Raw genomic sequence first — 21,054 nt, 5'->3', positions numbered from 1 at the left:
TATATATATATATATAATAAATTCTATCATACTTATTCAATAGAACTTATTTAGTACTCACGCACATACATACACATTATTACCACATCCACGCATGCACGCGTGCACACACTTGTCTATATTCCTTTATATAATTACATTCACAATTCTTTTTATTATAATACATTTGCACGATATCCACAATCAGTATAATTGAAGGCATAATCGGTTCCTTATCGAAAAATAAGCCGTCAGAGAAATCCATATTATAGTATATAAAAATAAATTTTTGCTTATATGTACACACACACACACACACACACACACATATCGGAAGATAAACGTATCGTGTGACGTGATTACACACTCAAAGCGTATATGGATATTCCTTGATATAGTTTTTAATTAATAATGGTAAACAGTCAATAGGCAACTTGTTTCGATTCACGGCGAGTCTAGCTAAATGCGACAGTGATCTAACTTCTTTGACAAGAGGACTGGTCAAATAGATCTGGCTATACAGTTGTCCACTATAGTCAACCCACACTTCCCTACGATGTTCATCCATCCTTTTTGAATACGCGACATAGTATTCCAACATTTTAATAGGACAATCAAAAAATGGCATTGCCAATGCTAACTTAGGGTCGGTAGTTTCGAGCCGAAAATGTTCGAGAAAATAGTGTACTCTAATAGAAGCAGGACCTTTAGTTGTTTTCACAGATACTGCAAAAGTGAATCTGTAATCTGAACTGTCTCTCATTAGCCACCGACCTATGGATGCGTCTTTTAAAAGGTTTTCACTTTGCTGCCGACTGATGCCCTCATGATACCAACCACAAATCTGCAGCATTCTTTTTACTTCGCGTAATCTATTTACATGTACATCCGGGCTCCAGGCAGTCAGTGGCCAGGATACCGGAGTTGTCAATGTTTCATCCACTTGCTCGGTATTATTACAACTTTTGTTGTTTTCTGCGACAATCTGATTCACCATTGCGCAGTCCAACTCGTTCGGTTGCACGAGACCACCTCCATGAAAGTTATTTCTACCACGACCTGGCAATTTCATCGCTACAACTTGGTTCGGCGGTGTTGTCGTTGTCGCTGTGATGTTTACCGTGCACTGACCCAGATTCGCAGGTAGCTGCACGGTAGCGTTTACTCGGAATTGCACGCTGCTACCGATAGGCTCCAGTAGCAATGAGTCACGATTATCCGCAAGAGATGCATCAAATATTCGTCTATGATGGTACTGACAATGGTTCTGCTGAAATGTACTTTTGCAATCGCAACAGTTATTTATTTTGATCGTGTTCGGTATCTTTCGCGGTCTTGATTCAGCATTTGTTATTTCATTATTTTCGTTATCTCTTATCGTCCCAGATGATATGACCCTTATGTTCGCAGGCAATTCTGAATAACCGTTGGGAGAAGTAATAAATGTCCGATTATTAACGGTTGCAAAGTTTGTTGTACATTTGGATGTTGCCAATCGTTTATCTTCAACGGTCAGTTTCTTCTGCACAAGACAACCACCGCCAGTAAGCTTTGGTTCAATTTTGATTTGCGAAGCTTGTACCAGAATTTCAGGTTCTGTATGTTGTATTAGACAACCACCTGACTGTATATCAGGTGTAGCAATCGTGACGCTGTCGCCAGTGAGCTCGCACGTAGATGCGACATATTGCTCCGAAGATGCCATCTCATAGTTAAGATTTTCTGTCACTGTAATAAAGGGATCTTGATTATTCGATTGATATATTGGCGATGTTAACAGCGGATGGTAATTATGTTTCATCGACGTTTGTATATCATAGAAAAGTTCCAATGTATCAGAATCAGTAATTTCGACATTGGAGCCGCAGTTAACTGCACGCGATTGAAAGATGGCAGGTTCCTGAATCTTTGTAGATGGATTTATAAAACAACTGCTGTCGCTGGTGCCATGGGACACTGGGAGACTACTAACATAATAGGTTGCCGTCTTTGAACAGATAGTACTAGCAGCCATCTTCTCTTCCTTTTTCTCTTTTTCCTCCTCCTCTTCTTTTTCCTTTTCCTCTTCATCTTCATCATCATCATCATCATCTTCTTCTTCTTCTTCTTCATCTTCTTCTTCCTCTTCTTCACCTTCTTCCTTTCTCATCTCTTCACTCTCTTTTTCTTCTTTTCCTTTCTTTTCTTCTTCATTCTTTTCCTTCTCCTTTTTCTTCTTTTTTTCCTCCTCCTCTTCTTTTATTTCCTTTTGATTAGTTTCATCATTCCATTTTAAACAGCATCCCAATACAGGAAAATGATGATGGCATTTTGGACACACCATTCTCAACATCATGTTCGTACCCTTGCAACCGAATCACTGCAATCAACATAGCAGTCCAATCTGAAATAAATAACGGATATTAATTAATATTGTAAGTTTATAGCATAAATAATAATATAAATAACAAAATTATTATATTATTTGTATATATTTGTATGATTATAATTTACAAAAAATATTGTATACGTATATTAGTAAAAATATTTTACTACGACAATCTTTTATCAAAAGACGGTCATAAAATATAAGCGTTTAAAAAATTGTTAAAAATAAAATTTTTATGCTGTAGTCGTATATTAAATCCACTTTTATTTTCGATTGCTGTCAATCATCGGTTTTTTTTGTAAAAAAAAAACAAAAAAGAAGTATAGGATTTATCAAGATAAATTTTTTAATTTCTATATTCAATTTTCTCAAAAAGAAAAAAATTTTATTTTATTTGATTTTGATTGTGTAGAATCGTTTCCTCCTCAGGGAAGAACCATCAATATAATGGTTCAATCTATACATAATATTCTCATGAATTGAACTAGTTAATGCCAATGAAAATGTATTTTTAATCGTTAAGTTTAATATATAGAATTTTACACCAATGAAAGGCTTCTGCTCTGTATGTCGAAATAGGAATTCTTAGAAAAACATTTTTGGCAAGGATCAGTGCGGCAGACGATAACGTCGGCACCGCATAGCGGTGACGTCTACTTCGTGGAATATAGTCTGAAAATTTGACGCGCTCCTACATTTACCACTGAGCCACTTCTATGTCACTCTATTTTCACCAATTGGTGAACGTTTCTTCGAAGAAACGCTTATGTTCGTCAGATATATTACGCAATCCGACTTAATGACAAAATTAGATCGCACATATATATTCTAATCTCATAGATAATCAATGACGTTATATATTTCGAAAACTAATAATATTAAGCATAAAATCAATTGCAAATAGAATTATCTGTGAAACTTCAAATATTTCAAATAGTAGCGAGAAAAACTATTTTCATTTTATTGTAAAATAAGTTATTTTTGTTCACATAAATATTGACTTTTCATATAAAAAAACTTTTTATGAAGAAATAATTTTTAATTTTACAAATTTGTTAAGTAATCTAGAAATATTCTTTTTTAATGAAAATAATGTAAATTTTATACATAAATATATATAAATTTTTTACTACATATATTTAAATTATATATATTATATTTAAACTATATTAGAAAAAATCAATAATTCATGTAAAAAAAATAAGAATAACTTATTTTAGAGTGAAAAGAAAATAATTATTCTTGCTATTATTTGGAATACTTTTAGTTTTAAGAATAAGAGAAAGAAATATACATGTATAATGATAAATAATTTATATTCATATATCTTTTCTAGCACAATTGTAGATATATAATGATAAAAATATATAATCTGTGTTACATACAGATTATATATTTTTATCATTAAAATTATTTAACTACATCTATCATGACTTTTCTAACAATGTAAAAATAATAAAATTATTTAATTAGAGAAAAATATACTTTTTTATAATAAAAAAATATGTGCATGTATATATATATATATATGTACATTGAAATAAATTCACTTAATCATCAATTGACATATGGAAATGTTTGTTTTTTGTAAATTAAAAAAATTTTTCGAATAATTTAAAGGAAATTTTTTAAATAATGTAATAAAGTAAAAATAAAAAAACATTTTTTAAAGTACATTATTATAATACCTTACAAAAAAATATATTGCTTCGTTATTTCTTTAAAATATTTTATCCAAATATGAATGTACGTAGTCCAATATTTGTTCTTCCTTTTCTTCAAATATCAATAAGATTCTGTCAAAAACTGCCTGAGTAAACTTTTGTCAAGTGAGCTCAGGAATAACTGAATTAATTTTATCAACTGTTTCATTGACATAAAAATATTTTAGTAATTAACTTATAAAGTAATAATTAAATTTATGATCTTTTTTATTCGATGCATTATTAATAAATATGTATATTTTCACAATAATACCACATATACATTGCTGCGAAACTACATTTTCTTCCATATTATTTTATCATCTGCATAAATAAATATAATCAAACACGAATAATACAAAACAAGAGAAGTGCAGCATTTAAATAAAAAATCGAATATTATCATGTAATATATCTAAATTATATATAACTATAAAACATCAAAATAAAATAAATCATAAAATTGATATTGCATTATGAACTAACCGTTCAAATTTTGGCAGTGAAGTAAACTTTTATAAAACGTCGATCATCATCGATAGTACTTTGTCGATGCTTCGAGTAAAAATGCAGTTACTTGAATACTCATATATATAATCTCACGAAATAATCAATTCAATTGTTTCAACTAAGACTTTTTATCCGTTTGTGTTGCATTTGTTATTCGAAAGAAAGGTGTTCCGGATTTTGTGAGATTTACAATAAGGCAATATGTCTCTCGAATCGTATACGCGAATATATACTTTAATAAACTTCAATCGGACTCATTTACTAATGCTCACACGTCAAAGAATGAAATTTAACATAACTTAACCTAAACTTAATGTACTTGATAACGCAACGCAACGACCGGAAAACGAGAAAACACTAGCTTTCCTCACATTCGCGGACAAACGATCACGAAAGACTGGAACCAAAGAGATTCAACAACTTGCATGAAGAATGCAGTCTTCATGACCAATAAAATAACGTTATTTACGTGCCGACGTTGCGCAACGATGCGGCGCATCTACACTTGAATAGTGGCGCCAGCTGTTTTTAGTTTTCGTTGGTCTTCACCACAGTATATACAGTAGCGCTCTCTGTCGGTATATACAGTACGCGCACTCCATTTTGGCCAATATAAAATCAGGAGAGTTGGACTACTGTATATACTGTATCTTCACATTCACTTCGTAAACTAAATGACGATTTTTGTCAATTATGTTGTTTGACGTACATATAACAATAATATATTGACCGTATCAAACCTGTTTTCGTAAATCACGTGCCGTAAAAGAAAAAGAAGATATACAGCAATATGTATAATAGCATTTATTAGTTTTACTCGAAAATTGTGCATTTATGTTACTATGTCGAAAGCCAAAGTTACAGCGGAATGGAGGAAGAGGGTAAAATCGGAGTACATGCGATTGCGGCAAATGAAACGTTATAAACGAGCGGACGAAGTCAAGATCGCGTGGAATCAGAATCGCAAAGTCATGACAGGCAAGTATTTGCCATTGCAATGCTAAAAAATAATAAAATAGAATCTTTCCTTCAGCATTACAAAGATAAGAAGAGAACATGATTCATATTTTTTCGTATTCTCACATCCTTCCATATTCTTTATGCTGTTCTATTTTTAAATCTAAACCCTAACTTGTCAATTTCAACTACAATATTATTATTATATAATGGTATTATGGCTTAAAAATTAAAAAATGAATTAAAAGAGATGGGTTACGAGCCAGAAATATAACATATAGAAAGATTAATAGATAAGTAAAGTCTTATTTAATTATATTATGAACTTTAATAAAGCATGCCAACTAACAGACGTTTCGATCACGATTGGATTATTATCAATGTTTATAAAATTTGTCAAAACGGTAAAAACATAACATATGGTCAATCGATGAAAAATAAAAATTACTTCCTATTGTCTAAAAAAACTATATAACCAATAATTAAAATAAATCTTTATCTTGTTGGTTAAAATGTGCAGTAAAAGATTGTTGGTGTATGATTATAAACTGGTGTCTAAAAACGGAATATAATAAATTATAATTGTAAATATAATAATGTAAAATTATATAAGGATGACAGAAATAATATAATATGATTAAATAATATAATACTGATATTAATGAAAGTTAAAATGTATATCTATTTATTATATTGAATTAAAATAATTAAATACTAGTTAAATTAAATAAGAAAGAATACCTTTCATGATTGTAGTTGAGAGTTCAATTAAAAATGATTATAATCAATGTATCAGGCACAATAAATGCGATGAGAGAAAGATCGATGTTTCTTTTCTTTGATATTATGAGACAAAATAAATTTAAAAATGACTTTCAGAGAAGGAAAGTAAAGTTGATGTTAAAAAATAATGGGAAGTGAGACTAAAAAGGAAAGGAATAGATAGAGGGACAAAGAGGAGGAATGTATATAGATAAGAAAGAAAATACAATATTATTCCTATCTGATCTTTTTCAGTTTGTCTGTACTTCTGTCTTTTCCCTACATCTTTTTATTTCGGATTATTTTTCTTATATGATATTAATTCTTTTTCCTCTATTTCTATCAACTTCTAATTTTTATTTTCTATATCTATACTTTATGGCTAAATTCCTATTCTCCATGCAGTCTTCAATTTTCAGTCATTCTTTCTTTACTATCTTTCTCACTGTTCCTTCTATCTCATTGTTCTCTTGATCCTTTGACTTCTTTCTGTATGTGTCATCATCTGAGCACAAACTAAAAAATAATTATAATAGCTACTTGTCAATATTAGCATGTAACTTTGTATTAATTATTTATGATGCTTTGTTGAATAGAGCTTCTTATTGCTGAACAAAAGCGTTGGACAGATGGAAAGGCAACATGGCTGGCAATGCAAGACATTCCATCTCATCTTTCTTGTATGAAGAAAGCTGAAATTACTAGTCCCGATGGCGATGTGCAAAGTTGTCCTGTAAAAATAATTAATGCAGTGACTCCTATACCAACCATGTATACATGGGCTCCCATTCAACAGAATTTTATGGTAGAGGATGAAACTGTTTTGCATAACATTCCTTATATGGGCGATGAGATTTTGGATCAGGATGGTACCTTTATCGAGGAGCTTATAAAAAATTATGATGGAAAGGTATGGAGAATAATTAAAACATGATACAGTGTTAGGGTCATGGCACACAAAAAACTGAAGTGAATAAACAATAAGTGAATTAGTCAATGATCGTGATTTAGTAGACTCAACTATTGTAGAGCAGATCCGTGAGCGCTCGCTGCTATTGAATGATCTAAAAGAGTACACCAATAGCAGTGAGTGCCCACGGATCTACTCCGCAACAGTTGAGTCTGCTGAACGCGATCAATCACAATAAAGATTGTATAGTAAATTCAACATGTTGATTTCCTTATTGCTTAAATTTTTCTGTGTGCCATAATCCTGACACTGAATAATTTCTTTATTCTTGTTTAATATTGATGATAAGATAACAAGAATGTAATGATTCATTATGTTATACTGTGTCAACTGTGTTTCTTATTGGAAACGTCCCGTGTGGTGAATTTTGTTATCACTAATTTTGTTGTAGGTCCATGGTGACAGAGAATCTGGTTTTATGGATGATTCCATTTTTGTCGATTTAGTGAATGCTCTAGTAAATTATGAGAGAGAAGATAAGGATAAGGAACAGGTAAAAAAAGGAAAGGAATCCTTAAAAGAGAAAGAAAATCAAAAAGAAAATGACAAGAAAGATGAAATAAAGGTTGAAATAAAGACTGAAAAAACCGAAAGTGGGAGGACTGCTGCTACTCCATTTCCATCAATGCATATATTTAATGTAAGGAAATTATATAAATACCGTAATACAATATTAAATAGTAATAATCCTATAACATAATTGTTTATAATTATTTTTAGGCAATATCGAGCATGTTCCCTGATAAAGGAAGACCTGAAGAATTAAAAGAAAAATATATTGAATTAACAGAAAGATTCGATCCAAATGTTTTACCGCCAGAATGTACGCCTAATATAGATGGTATAAATGCAAGAAGTGTACCTAGAGAACAAACGATGCATTCTTTTCATACTTTGTTCTGCAGGAGATGCTTCAAGTACGACTGCTTTTTACATCGTGAGTATACTGCAGTGAAACGATTTATTTAACAATTATTTAAGTTGTATTTTATGAAGTAGATCGCAAAAGTAATATTATCTTTAATACTTATTATCTATTTACTTAATAATATAGGATATTACTTTTAGAGATAAAGTAGAATCAATGACATAAAAATACTTCGCTGAAATACAACTTACTAAAGTATTGTATAATATTTTAAGTGTTCTAAATTGAAAGTTTATTAATTACAATAATTTGTGATTCCTGATTTATCGTAGCAGCCAGGGGGACCTCGCCGCAAGGTAAAGAACAATATTGCATACAAACTAATGCATTATCGATCGGAAGCTTTTTTTTGTTTAGCACAGAGACATCGTCAAGGGCTCATCTGCAATCATATTTCATTCATCGTTCATCGCTGTGTCTACTAAATTTTTCTCCATTCACTATGCCGAATTAGCCGACAAGAGTACATAGTGAGTTTATGATGTTGCTTGTAGGTCTTCAAGTTTGCCATCCAGGTCCAAATTTGCTGAAACGAAAAGGACCCGATTTGAAACCGTTTCCGGAGCCATGCGGGACTGAATGTTACATGCATTTAGTACGTTATTATGCTATATTTTAATGAATGTTATCCTCAAAGTCAGATTTGATATAACTTTTTATGTAGGAGGGGATGAAGGAAAAGCTGGCGGCACAGGCGGCGGATATAAAAGAAGAGGAAGGTGATGAGAAACGCGGTGGTCCTAGGAAGGTACGAAAACAAGCAAGCGTCGATTCTGGAAACGAAGCGAGCAGCGAGGATAGTAACGATAGCAATAAGTACGGTCAAGGAGGCAGTTGTCAAGGTTAATATATAATTCATTAATCTATTATAATCCATTAGATTACATACGTATGTAATATGTAATGTGTTTTAAATTTTAATGAAATTCTAAGAAGTCTTATTTTTTTTTAATTAGATTTTAAACAAAACGTTAATAAAAACAACTCCAAATCTGAAGAAATGATGGAGGATCAAGCACAACCTGAAAATCAGGCGCCTTTCACGTTATTAGGAATTGGCAAGCGAATTAAGACTGAAAGTGAATTCTCATGGACGGGTTCAGAACAGAGCTTGTTCCGAGCTCTTCATAAAGCTTTCCCTGGCAATCCATGTGCATTAGCACAAATTATGTTAACGAAAACTTGCCAGGAGGTTTATGAATTTGCACAAAAAGAGGCTTCGGATATTCCCGCTGTAGAAAATCTGAAGGACTTTACGCCACCGCGAAAAAAGAAAAAGAAGCATCGGTTATGGTCCATGCATTGCAGAAAGATACAACTTAAGAAAGATTCTGGTATATTCATTAATTAATTTCAAACAAATTTTAAGTTTAAATTATATTTCTTTCGATCTCTAATTATATTTCTTTTGATAGGTGCTAATCATGTTCATAATTTCGCACCTTGCGATCATCCGGGTCGCCAGTGCGATAATTCATGCCCCTGCATACAGGCACAGAATTTTTGCGAAAAATTCTGTCAATGCAGTAGTGAGTGCCAAAATCGATTTCCTGGTTGTAGATGTAAGGCTCAGTGCAACACGAAACAATGCCCGTGTTATTTAGCCGTAAGGGAATGTGATCCGGATCTTTGTCAAACGTGTGGCGCTGATCAATTCCATATCACTAAAATATCTTGTAAAAACGTCAGCGTGCAACGTGGTCTTCGTAAGATTAATAAAATTTCAAATATATTATTAAAAACAACAAAGGTGAACACAAAATATAAGAAAATGTTATTTGTAGACAAACATCTTTTAATGGCACCTTCAGATGTAGCAGGGTGGGGAATTTTCCTGAAAGAGTCAGCGGCGAAGAATGAATTTATTTCGGAGTACTGCGGCGAAATTATTAGTCAAGATGAAGCTGATAGAAGAGGAAAGGTATACGATAAATATATGTGCAGTTTTCTCTTCAATCTTAATAATGGTAAGTACAATGTAGTACAATAAATATAATAAATAACTGATAATGAGATAAATTAAAGAATATTTTCCAGATTTTGTCGTTGATGCAACAAGAAAAGGGAATAAAATAAGATTCGCCAATCATTCGATAAATCCCAATTGTTATGCGAAAGTAATGATGGTGAACGGTGATCACAGAATAGGTATTTTTGCTAAGAGAGCAATACAACCTGGTGAAGAATTATTTTTCGATTATAGGTATATTATATAATATTAGGTATCTAATATTAATTGATTTATTAATTGTATAATTGGAATTGAATAAATGGCAATTTTTAGATATGGACCAACGGAGCAACTTAAATTTGTCGGCATCGAGCGGGAAATGGAATTTCTTTAAGAATTTATATTTTATATATACATAATCAACACTTATATAAATACACTAAACACAGATACATATTGAAAATGGAAAATATATATAAGTACAAAATAAACACTGGTGTGATTCATTTATCAATATGGTAAAAGTATATTTCTTTATTTTTTAAAATTAATATCTCTATCTTTACTTTGTCTAATAAAATAAATCAAATCGCTTAATATTATAACATTAATAGATTTTGTATATATAAGATAAAATGTAAGAAAAAGATTAGGAGATTTTGTAATTATAATTTTCTTTTTTTTAATGTGTAAGCTCTATGTGTATGCTTAAATATTATGGTTTAATATGCTCGTGAGAAATTATGATTGTAACATTATTATGTAAATTGTTAGATATAAAATCTGGAGACATGGCAGTGTTTCGGCGCTAAGAAAAGCGAAGCGCCATTACTATATTGCAAAATGAGAAGAAGTAATAAAATGATGACATATAACTGACATAGATAATTAATAGATAAATATAATCGGTGTACATTTTTATTGCAAACACTATGTATTACAAATGGAAATATTTGTGGAAATATTATTTTTCAGTTTGTATACGTTTTTAGATGTATCATTTATTAAAAAGTTTTTTATAAGAAAGACATTTTAGATTTTCTTTTTAATTACTTATGTCAATTTATAATTTATAAATACCACAATAAATTATTTATTACAATTCGTACGTAAAATAAAAAAAAACATTCTTTATTCGTACATTTGTTATAATAGTATATGTAATAATAATAATAATATATAATGATACTGTATATATGTATAGATATTTTTCATCAAATCTTTATAATTGTGAAAATATGAAAAATTCTTAAAAGTATTACGAGATATGAAAATTTTTTTTCTCAGGATTTTACAAGAAAAAATACATAATTGTAAAATTTTATCATTGTTTAAATTTGTTTCAGAATAACTATGATAACTCAATACATTGAAGTTTTTCTGTGCATATTATAATTAATTACAAATTAATTTCGAATTTGGTGATTATAAAAAGGATTAGGTCAAAGATGAGCAAACGTGCGAAAACGTCTCGAAATTACGAACAGTCTCTCGATGATTATGCCTGGATTAAAGCGTCACGAATGACACGAGCTTTCGCGCAGCTTACAACGGAGTTACCGCGAAGGGATTGTAGGGAAGCGTCTCGGTGATCCCGACGTGGGAATTCGGCCACCAGTTGCAAGCTTCGCGGCTGCGAAAGCGGTTGGACGGAAAGTCTGTGAAAAATCTCAGATTGGAAGATCTAAACAAAAGGTCTCTCTTCCCTAAAAATAATACGCATATGATATGTAAATCAAGTTTCAATCGCATTTAAGTTACAGTAACGATTCTAATCCTTAAATCTACTGAAAATTAATTGTGATTGATTTATGGTGATGCTCAATTCTGCGACCAGCGATATCATTTCTCGTTGATATCCGTGAATGTTTTTTGCCAAGTCTTACAAAGAAAAAAAAATAAAAGGGAAGATTGAGAACAAATAAACAATTAATAATGAAATCATCGAACGGAGCTGCGCACCTGCCGGCGATAATCGTGAAAATTCGCGCATTTAAAATTTAATTGGATTCGACATCGGGGGGTAAATATTTACACGCGTGTATTGGATTTGTCTGTAATCTGCTCCGGATTCAATGTGCGCGGGGACGAATAGCGCGAAATCGAATCGCTTTACTGGATGGTAAATTTTGGAGATTTGAGAACGTTGTACGATGCGCAACGAATAAATATGTCGCGAAGAAGGTGAAGTGCACAAGAAAAGCGACGTCGTGCCATCGATGATACTCGACCTGTAGGAGGAAAGCAATTTGGATTGAGGCCAAGCCTGAGGAAATCTCATCCGTGAACATGGAGGAAGAAGGTAATTTTTTTAAAGAAAAGAGAAACTAATTAGAAGTTTCGTGTTAAAATTGCAGGAAGTAACAAATAGTCTCTGATGTAATAAATATAATTATTTACTTTCAAGATTAGATTATAACTTAAGTGATTATATAAAATATTAAATTTAACAGAGAAATACTCATAGTGAAAAATTTTCATATATTTTTTAGAATGTCTATTTAAATTTTAGAATTTTTTAGAAATTGGAATAATTTTATAACTGTTTAAAAAATTTTGTAGAATTTTATACGAATTAGAACGTTTTCCAGAAATGCTAAAAAAAAGTCTACTTTTTATAATTGTTTTCCGTAACTTTGTTGAATTCTAATATGTAATACTAAAATTACGATTCGCAATATGTCTTATGCGATATTTTGTTACATAATTATTTAAATATCACTAATATATAATAATAATAATAATAATAATAATAATAATTTGTCATCAGATTTTAAAGCATATTACGATATTTAAAATTAAATATAATATTCTAACGCGTATAGGAAGATAAACGACATTACTGTATTAAATTTGAATTTATGTAACATTTAAAGGCGGCTATAGATTTGTTACATATCTGCGTATCATATTATTGTCGTGTATCAGTATAGATGGGGATTGTTGCATCGTTGCGTATCAACATTTTAATACAATGATATGTACATCACTGAATTAACATAATACGTAAATACTCAACAAGTCTGCTTAAAAAGGAACTTATTTATTCAAAATATATCGTAAATCATAATTTTAATACTAATATTTCTTAAAATAATAAAATAATAAAATTATTTATAAAGTAATACATATAAAATTATAATTGTCATAATATTCATAAACTTATATGACAATCGAGAACAAGATGATATACAATATAAATAAATATTGTATTGTTGTGACAGAAGCGATTTTTATGAAATTATAATGAAAAAGTGCTTTTATTATATGATATGACAGCTTATACGAAATACATCACTCTTGCCATTATAAATGAGATTTGAAAATATAAATATGATGGTGCATGCAAATATTAAAAAGTGATCTTCACATTATATTTATAAAAAAATGAAAACTTCATTTTAAAAAATTGTTTAAAAATAAAAAATATGTTAAAACATTTTAGGTACTTCTAGAAATTATCTAAAAATTTATAGTGTTTATAGAAATTAATCTATCGAACAAAATTTACACAATTGCGAAACTAGCTGTTTAAAAAATTATAGAAACTGTTTGTTGAATTTAGTTTTTATTTTAAATCCTTAAATTTATAGTATGAACTTCTCTCTGTTTCTAAACGCGAGGTCTGGTAATTGTAACTTTATTAAGTAATATTATAAACATGAATATATAATATTGAAAAAACTCTTTTTGCAGGAGAAATTTATGTAATTTTAATAATTTTTCTATAATTTTATATAATTCGAAATTAAATTTTGATACTTCAAACATTCAAAATAACAAAATTGACAATAGCTTCATTTAACAAAATTTAAAACAAATTTTTTATAATATTGTAATATATACTTATAATATATATACTTATAATATCTTATAAATATACACACTGTAAATATTATGAATGAATTTGTTTTAGGTTTCAGATAAAGCTTTTGCCGGTTTTTATGTTACATTTAAATATGTTAATGCATTATCATAAGAAGTGCTTTGCAAAAAGTGCTTCCTCGTCTCAAAAACGTTCTCGCATAATTTTATGCGCTTTCACTATTCCGCGTGCAAGACTGCGCGAATGTATTCATTTTAATAAATTCACATTTTAATAAATACTCGTTTTTTAAATAAATTTATACAAGTATCAGTATACATTACATAAACGTAGAAAAATATAATAGCAAAGAGAATTCATTTGAACATACCGCATAGGACTGCATTTAATTCTCGCGACTCTTTGATCCGGATATTTTCTCTCTTCTTTTCTTTTTCCTCTTGTTTTGCGAGATATTCCGCGAGAAACGAGCGAGCGTAAATTCCGTGGATTTAAAGCGCACCTGTATTCGCGATTACAAGCCGGTATTATGCTATATCGATGTTTTGCGACATGTGAAATCCAGTCCACCGTCTTCTTGCGCGTATTTCATAATCACATCACTGCGCTGTATCGTCTTCCAAGCTTCATAATAGCAATTCTCGAGGAAACAAGACCACTTCAGCTCGTGTGTAACCCTCGTCAAGCGAGTATTTCCCAGCATCACTATTATATTGGCATAAAAGGCATTTTTAACGGAGAAAAAAGTACTTATATTACGTTTCTTTATTTGTCATCAAGTTACATCTCATCATAACAGAAACGATATTAATTAATTTTTCTTGAAACTTAATTTGCATAAAAGCTTTTCATGCTCCATGTCTCTAGGAAGTAAGTACACCCAGAGAAAAAATAGTTTCAATTACCATAATTTAATTATAACTTATAGTCATGAATTGTTGTACAAACTATATATTTTTTAGATAGATATAAATATAATTATTATTGCTAATTTACATTATAAAGTAATAATTATAAAAATAAAGCTTTTAATCTAATTATTTTATTATGCAATTATAGTCACAAATACCAAACACTTTTCTCTCAGTGTATTTGTATTCACGTTTATCAAGAAAAAAAGCGACGTAATATAAAATATACACTCACACAAAAGAGAATATAATAGATGTACTTGATATGTTTGATTTTAATACATAAATTAATTATAATTAATGTATATTATTTAATTATTGTATAATAATATTATAATTAATATTATATTATTTTAAATTGTTCTATTTTAAATATCTACATATAAAAAATGATATAAATCTATATAATCGAATACTGTTTTATTTCATAAATATTCCACATATTATCTAAACAATTAATTTTTGTCTTGCTAGATAAAAATCTAGGAATAGCTGAATGCAAAGTTTTTTTTCTTATACATATAGCTGCAAAAATTAATTTGTATCTCTTTGCGCATGATATAAACTTTCAGTGGACATCGTAGTTTCGCACATTCCTTGTTGCTAATTTTGTCATCGCACGGTAATAAAATGACTCGAAGATCTGAGCCAAGTTCCAAATTCTCGAGTGGTATGGTTTATTTTGATCTTTCGCTCGGTCAATTATTAATCGTGTACACGGAAATAATAGCGGGATATCGGCGTACGTTTATACAAGTCCTGATTATTACGAACGGGTTACGAGCGCGACGTCATATCGTACACACCTGCCACGTGAAAATACGTAATTCCGGAAGCCGCCAAGCGATCACATTCGTGCGTATATATGTGAAGTCGAAACATAACGGCAGCAGTAGCAACAGCAGTTCCATTAAATGCAAGCTTTACGGTTCAAACACAAAGCGAATGCTTCTGTACGGATAAAGCGTTTTATATGCGACTTAATCCTTTCATTACTTGTCTCTATTTCCGTGCTTGTACGGCATTTACGATAGTAATCGTAATGATGATGGTAGTGCTGATAATGCCGTTATAACATTCCGGATATTGACGATATTATTCTATATTATTGTAGATTTTTATTTAACGAAATCAAAATTAATTATGTATATATTATGTGGGATATTTACTGATAAAACATTTATTTTGCTAGACTTTTATTATAGTATTATTTTAATATTAGTATAATGCCACTAAGGGTGAACATTTATCAATAACTAAATACTAATACACCGCTGTAATTAAAGGTAGAAAATAAAATTACTTTATAATTTGAAGCAACAGTTATATAGGCAGAACACCCACGTAAAATATAATAAAGCTATTAGGGAGCTATACGAATCAACAGATGAGTGAAATTGAATGAGAATTTAATGAGAAGATCACTGAAAATCCGATTGGCATAACGAATTACTAGTTTCACCTCGCTGCTTTTAGCACGTACTTTAACGATCGTATTACATTTAATGATTTTCCGCGAGTTTGATTTCGATGTAAAACGACGCAGCGATGTAAACTCGCTATAAATTCTCAAATGAAAAACATAGAATTCTCAAATGTCGAGATAGCACGACTGTAAACATCGTATGGCTTTACCATACTGAAAATATCACGTCGCACATTACAAGAACTCGTTTCCGCTCGCTCTCCAACTTGCGTCAAATTCAAAATTTTGTGTGATAAATATTAAATAATTTTGAATTACAAATATCAAATCGTTATTAAGACTATCAGAATAACAATAAAGTGGCATATCTTCCTTCGTGTATTCTTCCTACGTTACAGGAAAATATGTTATTAGTTTTATATTTTTCTCTTTTTTAATAAACCACGAGATTTCTATGACATTTAAATAAAATAATGCAACTGTTTTTTATTTCAATGCTTTATGGAAGATGACTTAGTATGTAAATAAAATTAAAGTTGTTATTCGAGATATAGACAGATTACTTTGTATGAAAAGTACAACGCACATAGGAAATTGCAAACTTGAAACAACATACAGAGAGCTCATAACTTTGTGAATCATTGCCTAAATTTCTGCGAACTTCTTTGAATTTATTCTTTTATATTTATTTTATCTACATTATTTCTATAGAGAATTAAACATAGAACTCCAGAATGTTTTTTTTTTATTTTTTGTGAACCGGATATATTTCTATAAACTGCAATTATACACAATATAACTAAAACATGAAATAATATTATTAATTTTATAAATAACAATAACAATATTAATTATAAGATAAAAATGTATTATATTATTCAATGATAATTTGTCGGTTTAATATAATGTATAACAGAAATATTATAAAGTACTTGTTTCCAATTAAGAATTTTATGTTACAAAAATTGAATCTTAATACAGAGCGATACAAACTTTTCGAGAAGAGAGAAAAGTTTCAACAGCGACAACAACTTAAGTAAACTCAAGGAAAAACTTGTAACTACAAAAATTTAATACCGTACTGAAAAGCTTTCAATAATCAGGAATATTCCACAAATTAACTCCTTTGTTCCGCTTTATTGAAAAAAATGTCACTTTATATTGAAAAATATTGAAAAAAATGTCACTGATATTGTCGTAGCAGTTTTGCAAAATAACGTTTTTTTTGTTTTATTTTAGTCTAATTTGAAATTTACATTGTATTCTGTTAATTGTACCGCATCGAAATTGCTTGCATAAATGATAATGTCATCGGCTGATGAAACTTTCACAGCTCCCCGGTTTGTGTTCCCAAAGAGATTTTGCAAATGTAACACCGAACTCGATTCGAAACCATGATAGACGCTGACGCCTGATCGGTGAGGCCTGTCGATACCAGTAGCCCTCGCCACTTCGTGTCAATTCTAGCGATCTCTTACGATCGAAACTTCCCTTGACCAATGTAATCGACCAGCTGCCCGATAAACTACCGATCCTCTCATCTTTCTTTAATAGTTTTCTTGCAATAAACTTTATCTATTTTTTTCGTATTTATTATTTAATTGTATTAGACGATTATATATTTTTATTCATTTAAATAAAATTAACATCAGTTTTACCTCTTAAAAGATATATGATTTGCATAACTTACATTTTTCTAATAATTAATTATATTATCAAAGAATTTGATGTTTATAAATTGGACAGGTAAAAAAAAATTATAATTAAATCGTAATTACTTAATTATAACAAAATTTTTGTAAGAATAGGATGCATTGAGAGTCAATAAATTATTGTAGTAATAAGGGAATGCTAAAGTAATAATGCAAGATATTTATCACTTGTGGAATTGCTAAGTAATTTTTATTTTTATTTTATTTTTATTTTATTTTCATTTTATTTTTATTTTATTTATAGTAATTTATACAAACATTTTTTCTTCCAAATCAAGATTTTAAAACATGTAATTTTTTTATCAATCAAAAGAGCGCTCTGACAGAACATTGTAGCTGGCCGAATGCGTACCTTGAAGAGACATGTAGATAATTGCATAGTAAAGGCTTTCAGCCGAAAGCCCAAAGCATAACCTGCACAATGGAGAACACGTTGCAACAGAGAACTCATATCGCTAGGGATTCGCTGAAAAAAAAGAAAAAAAAATAGAGCAGCTGCATACCACGCGTGTAGCCATTTTTATCTTATATTCCGGGCCAGCTCTCCCCAAGGAGACATTCCCAGATGTAGCGAAAGTACTATAAAAAAAGTATATATATGTTTGAAATCCCTTACGTACAGTAAATGCGTATACTACTCGATGAATTCGATACATTTCGCTATATATATCTTGACTGTATTTTGTATATTGAAAAAAAATTTTGATTGAAAATGAACAAACTGGAAGATTCTAATCATATCAATCAGAATTCTATTATATTATATATATCAACTAGAATTATAATAGATTCAATCAGAAAATTTTATAATCTATCAATTTTTAATCCAGAATTTCAATTAATGCAGACTCTTCTTCTCAGTGTAATCAATTATATATTAATTCAATTATATATTAATTCAATTATACATTGTTTTGCAAAATAATAATTTATAAATAAAATTAAATAATTTTGTTAATAATTAAAATTATTAATATACGAATTAATATACGAATGCAACTGTACGTAAAAAATGAATCTACAATAGTTTATATTAATCTTTTATAAACATAATTGAAACATTTAACAGATATAACGTAGATGAGGTTTATAAAATTAATTTTTTACATTTTTCCGATCTCTTAATTAAGTAAGTCTGCTTCTATCAATAAAAAGAAATATTCATATTTTTAGTTTTTTTCTATATCCAAAACATTTCAAATATTTCTAATTCATAATGTTCTACATTCTATATTTTGCAGTTTTTATTTTGTATTACATATTTTGTGTTTTTTAATTCTACATTCTTTTTCCTATTTTATGTATCCAATTTATTTAATTTTTTAACGTAATAATTTCTGCTTTGTATTAAATTGTGCTTATAATAAAGTACTAGCTTGTTTTCAAGTTTTATTTACTGAAGAATTTCTTTGCAATATTGAAACGATGTTTGAAGCATGCAATATCGAGAAACTAATAGTAAAACCTCCTATCCAACGTGCCTATAAACCATACTTAACGAACACAATGTATTTACTAACAGATTTATTCAGCAAACTTACATAGAATACTATCACGCTTGCAAAACAATATTTGTTGTGGCTTGTGACACATAAATTGTTACAAGGTATAAAATCAAATATTTGTATAAAATAATACATGAAATATAATATAAGAATGTTACATTGAAAGTAATGTGATATAATTATGTTTCACGCCAAACAAATGCAGGCATTAATTGTCACATTTTTTAAGTGATTATATGATACAATACAGTAAATGGCACAAATTTCAACGATATCAATTGTTGAGATATTTGCAGAATATTTGTAAAGTTATTGTATTTAATAATGCACTGAAAAAAAAATAATTAATCTTAATTTCAAAGAAATATCTCTTTATTCGTATTCAAAAAAATTATTTCTTTGGATCAATAAAAATTTCTTTAAAAATAAAGATATTATATTTTCGAAGAAATAAACTAATATATTTTTTAAAAAAATTTCATTGATCCAAAGAAATAATTTTTTTGAATACGAGCGAAGAGATATTTCTTTGAAATTAAGATTTTTTTTCAATATGCTTTATACGAAATGGAGTTACACTAAAAAAATAAATATTTTGATAACGCAGAAAGAATTTGTTTTGAGTTATTATGTGAATAATAGTTAGTTACAAGTGGCGTTAATATTTAAATACTGTTAATGTTTGACGACATAATGAGATATTAATTATGAATAGATATAATATACTGTCGTCACTGTTGATGCATTCTAGTTTTTATACAGAATTATTATTCTCTCTAATTTTTATTCTATTTTACTCGGTTTTTTATAAAAATAAAATTTCGAATGGAAAAATAAAGGAGTAAAGTATTCACAGGATACGAATCGTTTGATGACAATATGTTAAACATTGATAGTAATGTAAATATTATCAAACACCACAATGTGATCTTCTCTTTGACGTCGCATATCTTGCTTCTTTTACACGTTCGATTAATCGTAAAAAGTTAGCAATTGTATTTTTTAAGAAAAAGAAAAGAAGTATTCGAATTGTATAAGAACATTTCAATAATTGTAAAATAATGAATTTTCTACAATTTAGATCTTTCACACTTTTTTTTATTTGAAATTATTAATAAAAAAATTTTATAATCACGAAAGAAAATTATTTAAAAAACAATTTTATGTGATAAACATTTATTATATTTTATTACGTTTTATAGAACAAAAATATATTCATGACTCCAATATAATTTTTTAAGAAATTAAACTTAAACATTTCAAAGTATACAAGGTGGTAACAAAAATTTTCCTATATTTTTGTTACCTTCTAATTTATGTAAAATACATCGACATACAATTTTCTTTTAAAAGATAATGTGTTTTTACGGAGAATAAGTAATTATATGTAAACGTAATCGTGCTGTTTTATTCTTTTGATTTGATCAGAGTAGTTATTCTCTTAAATGACATGTGGAGTTAAGGTTATTTCTCTAAAAAGCAAAATTAACAGTCTTTACATATTAAATCAGTTAATTACAAAAAGACAAATTAGAAAGTTTTTATT

The 21,054-nt window shown here is 29.2% G+C and overlaps 3 protein-coding genes across 6 annotated transcripts in view; 2 read left to right on the top strand and 1 right to left on the bottom strand.

The window, feature by feature from the left end:
• Positions 1-120: 120 nt before the first annotated feature.
• LOC108745424 lies at positions 121-4,941 on the bottom strand. 3 transcript variants are annotated; one of them, XM_018481570.1, is made up of 3 exons: positions 4,537-4,940; positions 4,041-4,143; positions 121-2,363 (listed from the first exon to the last, which is right to left on the bottom strand). In XM_018481570.1, exon 3 carries the CDS (start codon positions 2,312-2,314, stop codon positions 347-349), a length of 1,968 nt encoding a protein of 655 aa, XP_018337072.1. In that variant the 5' UTR covers positions 2,315-2,363; positions 4,041-4,143; positions 4,537-4,940; the 3' UTR covers positions 121-346. The 3 variants fall into 3 exon arrangements, with proteins under 3 accessions (XP_018337072.1, XP_018337073.1, XP_018337071.1); XM_018481571.1 differs by lacking the exon at positions 4,041-4,143 and having other exon boundaries at positions 121-2,362; positions 4,880-4,941; XM_018481569.1 differs by lacking the exon at positions 4,041-4,143 and having other exon boundaries at positions 121-2,362.
• A 271-nt stretch (positions 4,942-5,212) lies between these two features.
• Positions 5,213-10,572, top strand: LOC108745420 (histone-lysine N-methyltransferase E(z)). 2 transcript variants are annotated; one of them, XM_018481562.1, is made up of 12 exons: positions 5,213-5,538; positions 6,876-7,189; positions 7,641-7,889; positions 7,970-8,186; positions 8,450-8,473; positions 8,672-8,772; positions 8,842-9,019; positions 9,134-9,511; positions 9,593-9,883; positions 9,962-10,144; positions 10,215-10,380; positions 10,462-10,572. In XM_018481562.1, the coding sequence occupies exons 1-12, from the start codon at positions 5,403-5,405 to the stop codon at positions 10,520-10,522; spliced, it is 2,298 nt and encodes a 765-aa protein (XP_018337064.1). In that variant the 5' UTR covers positions 5,213-5,402; the 3' UTR covers positions 10,523-10,572. The 2 variants fall into 2 exon arrangements, with proteins under 2 accessions (XP_018337064.1, XP_018337065.1); XM_018481563.1 differs by lacking the exon at positions 8,450-8,473.
• Positions 10,573-11,765: 1,193 nt separating this feature from the next.
• The window catches only part of LOC108745567 (adenylate cyclase type 2), a 40,631-nt gene continuing 31,342 nt past the window's right edge, over positions 11,766-21,054 (top strand). Inside the window, exon 1 of the mRNA XM_018481790.1 lies at positions 11,766-12,430. Coding sequence (XP_018337292.1) covers positions 12,418-12,430 — 13 coding nt within the window. The 5' untranslated portion in view covers positions 11,766-12,417. The remainder of the gene's footprint in view (positions 12,431-21,054) is intronic.

The sequence above is a fragment of the Trachymyrmex septentrionalis genome, unplaced genomic scaffold (genome assembly GCF_001594115.1).
Source record: "Trachymyrmex septentrionalis isolate Tsep2-gDNA-1 unplaced genomic scaffold, Tsep1.0 scaffold14, whole genome shotgun sequence".
Taxonomy (NCBI): domain Eukaryota; kingdom Metazoa; phylum Arthropoda; class Insecta; order Hymenoptera; family Formicidae; genus Trachymyrmex; species Trachymyrmex septentrionalis.
The sequence above is the reverse complement of the archived record's forward strand: the minus strand, read 5'-3'. Positions and strand labels throughout refer to the sequence as shown.

Coding starts and splice junctions, on each gene's coding strand:
- LOC108745424 (XM_018481571.1), bottom strand. CDS start 2,314: ATGATGTTGAGAATGGTGTGTCCAAAATGCCATCATCATTTTCCTGTA.
- LOC108745420 (XM_018481562.1), top strand. CDS start 5,403: ATGTCGAAAGCCAAAGTTACAGCGGAATGGAGGAAGAGGGTAAAATCG. Junction 7,190..7,640: donor TAAAAAATTATGATGGAAAG/GTATGGAGAATA, acceptor ATTTTGTTGTAG/GTCCATGGTGACAGAGAATC. Junction 8,474..8,671: donor CAGGGGGACCTCGCCGCAAG/GTAAAGAACAAT, acceptor TGTTGCTTGTAG/GTCTTCAAGTTTGCCATCCA.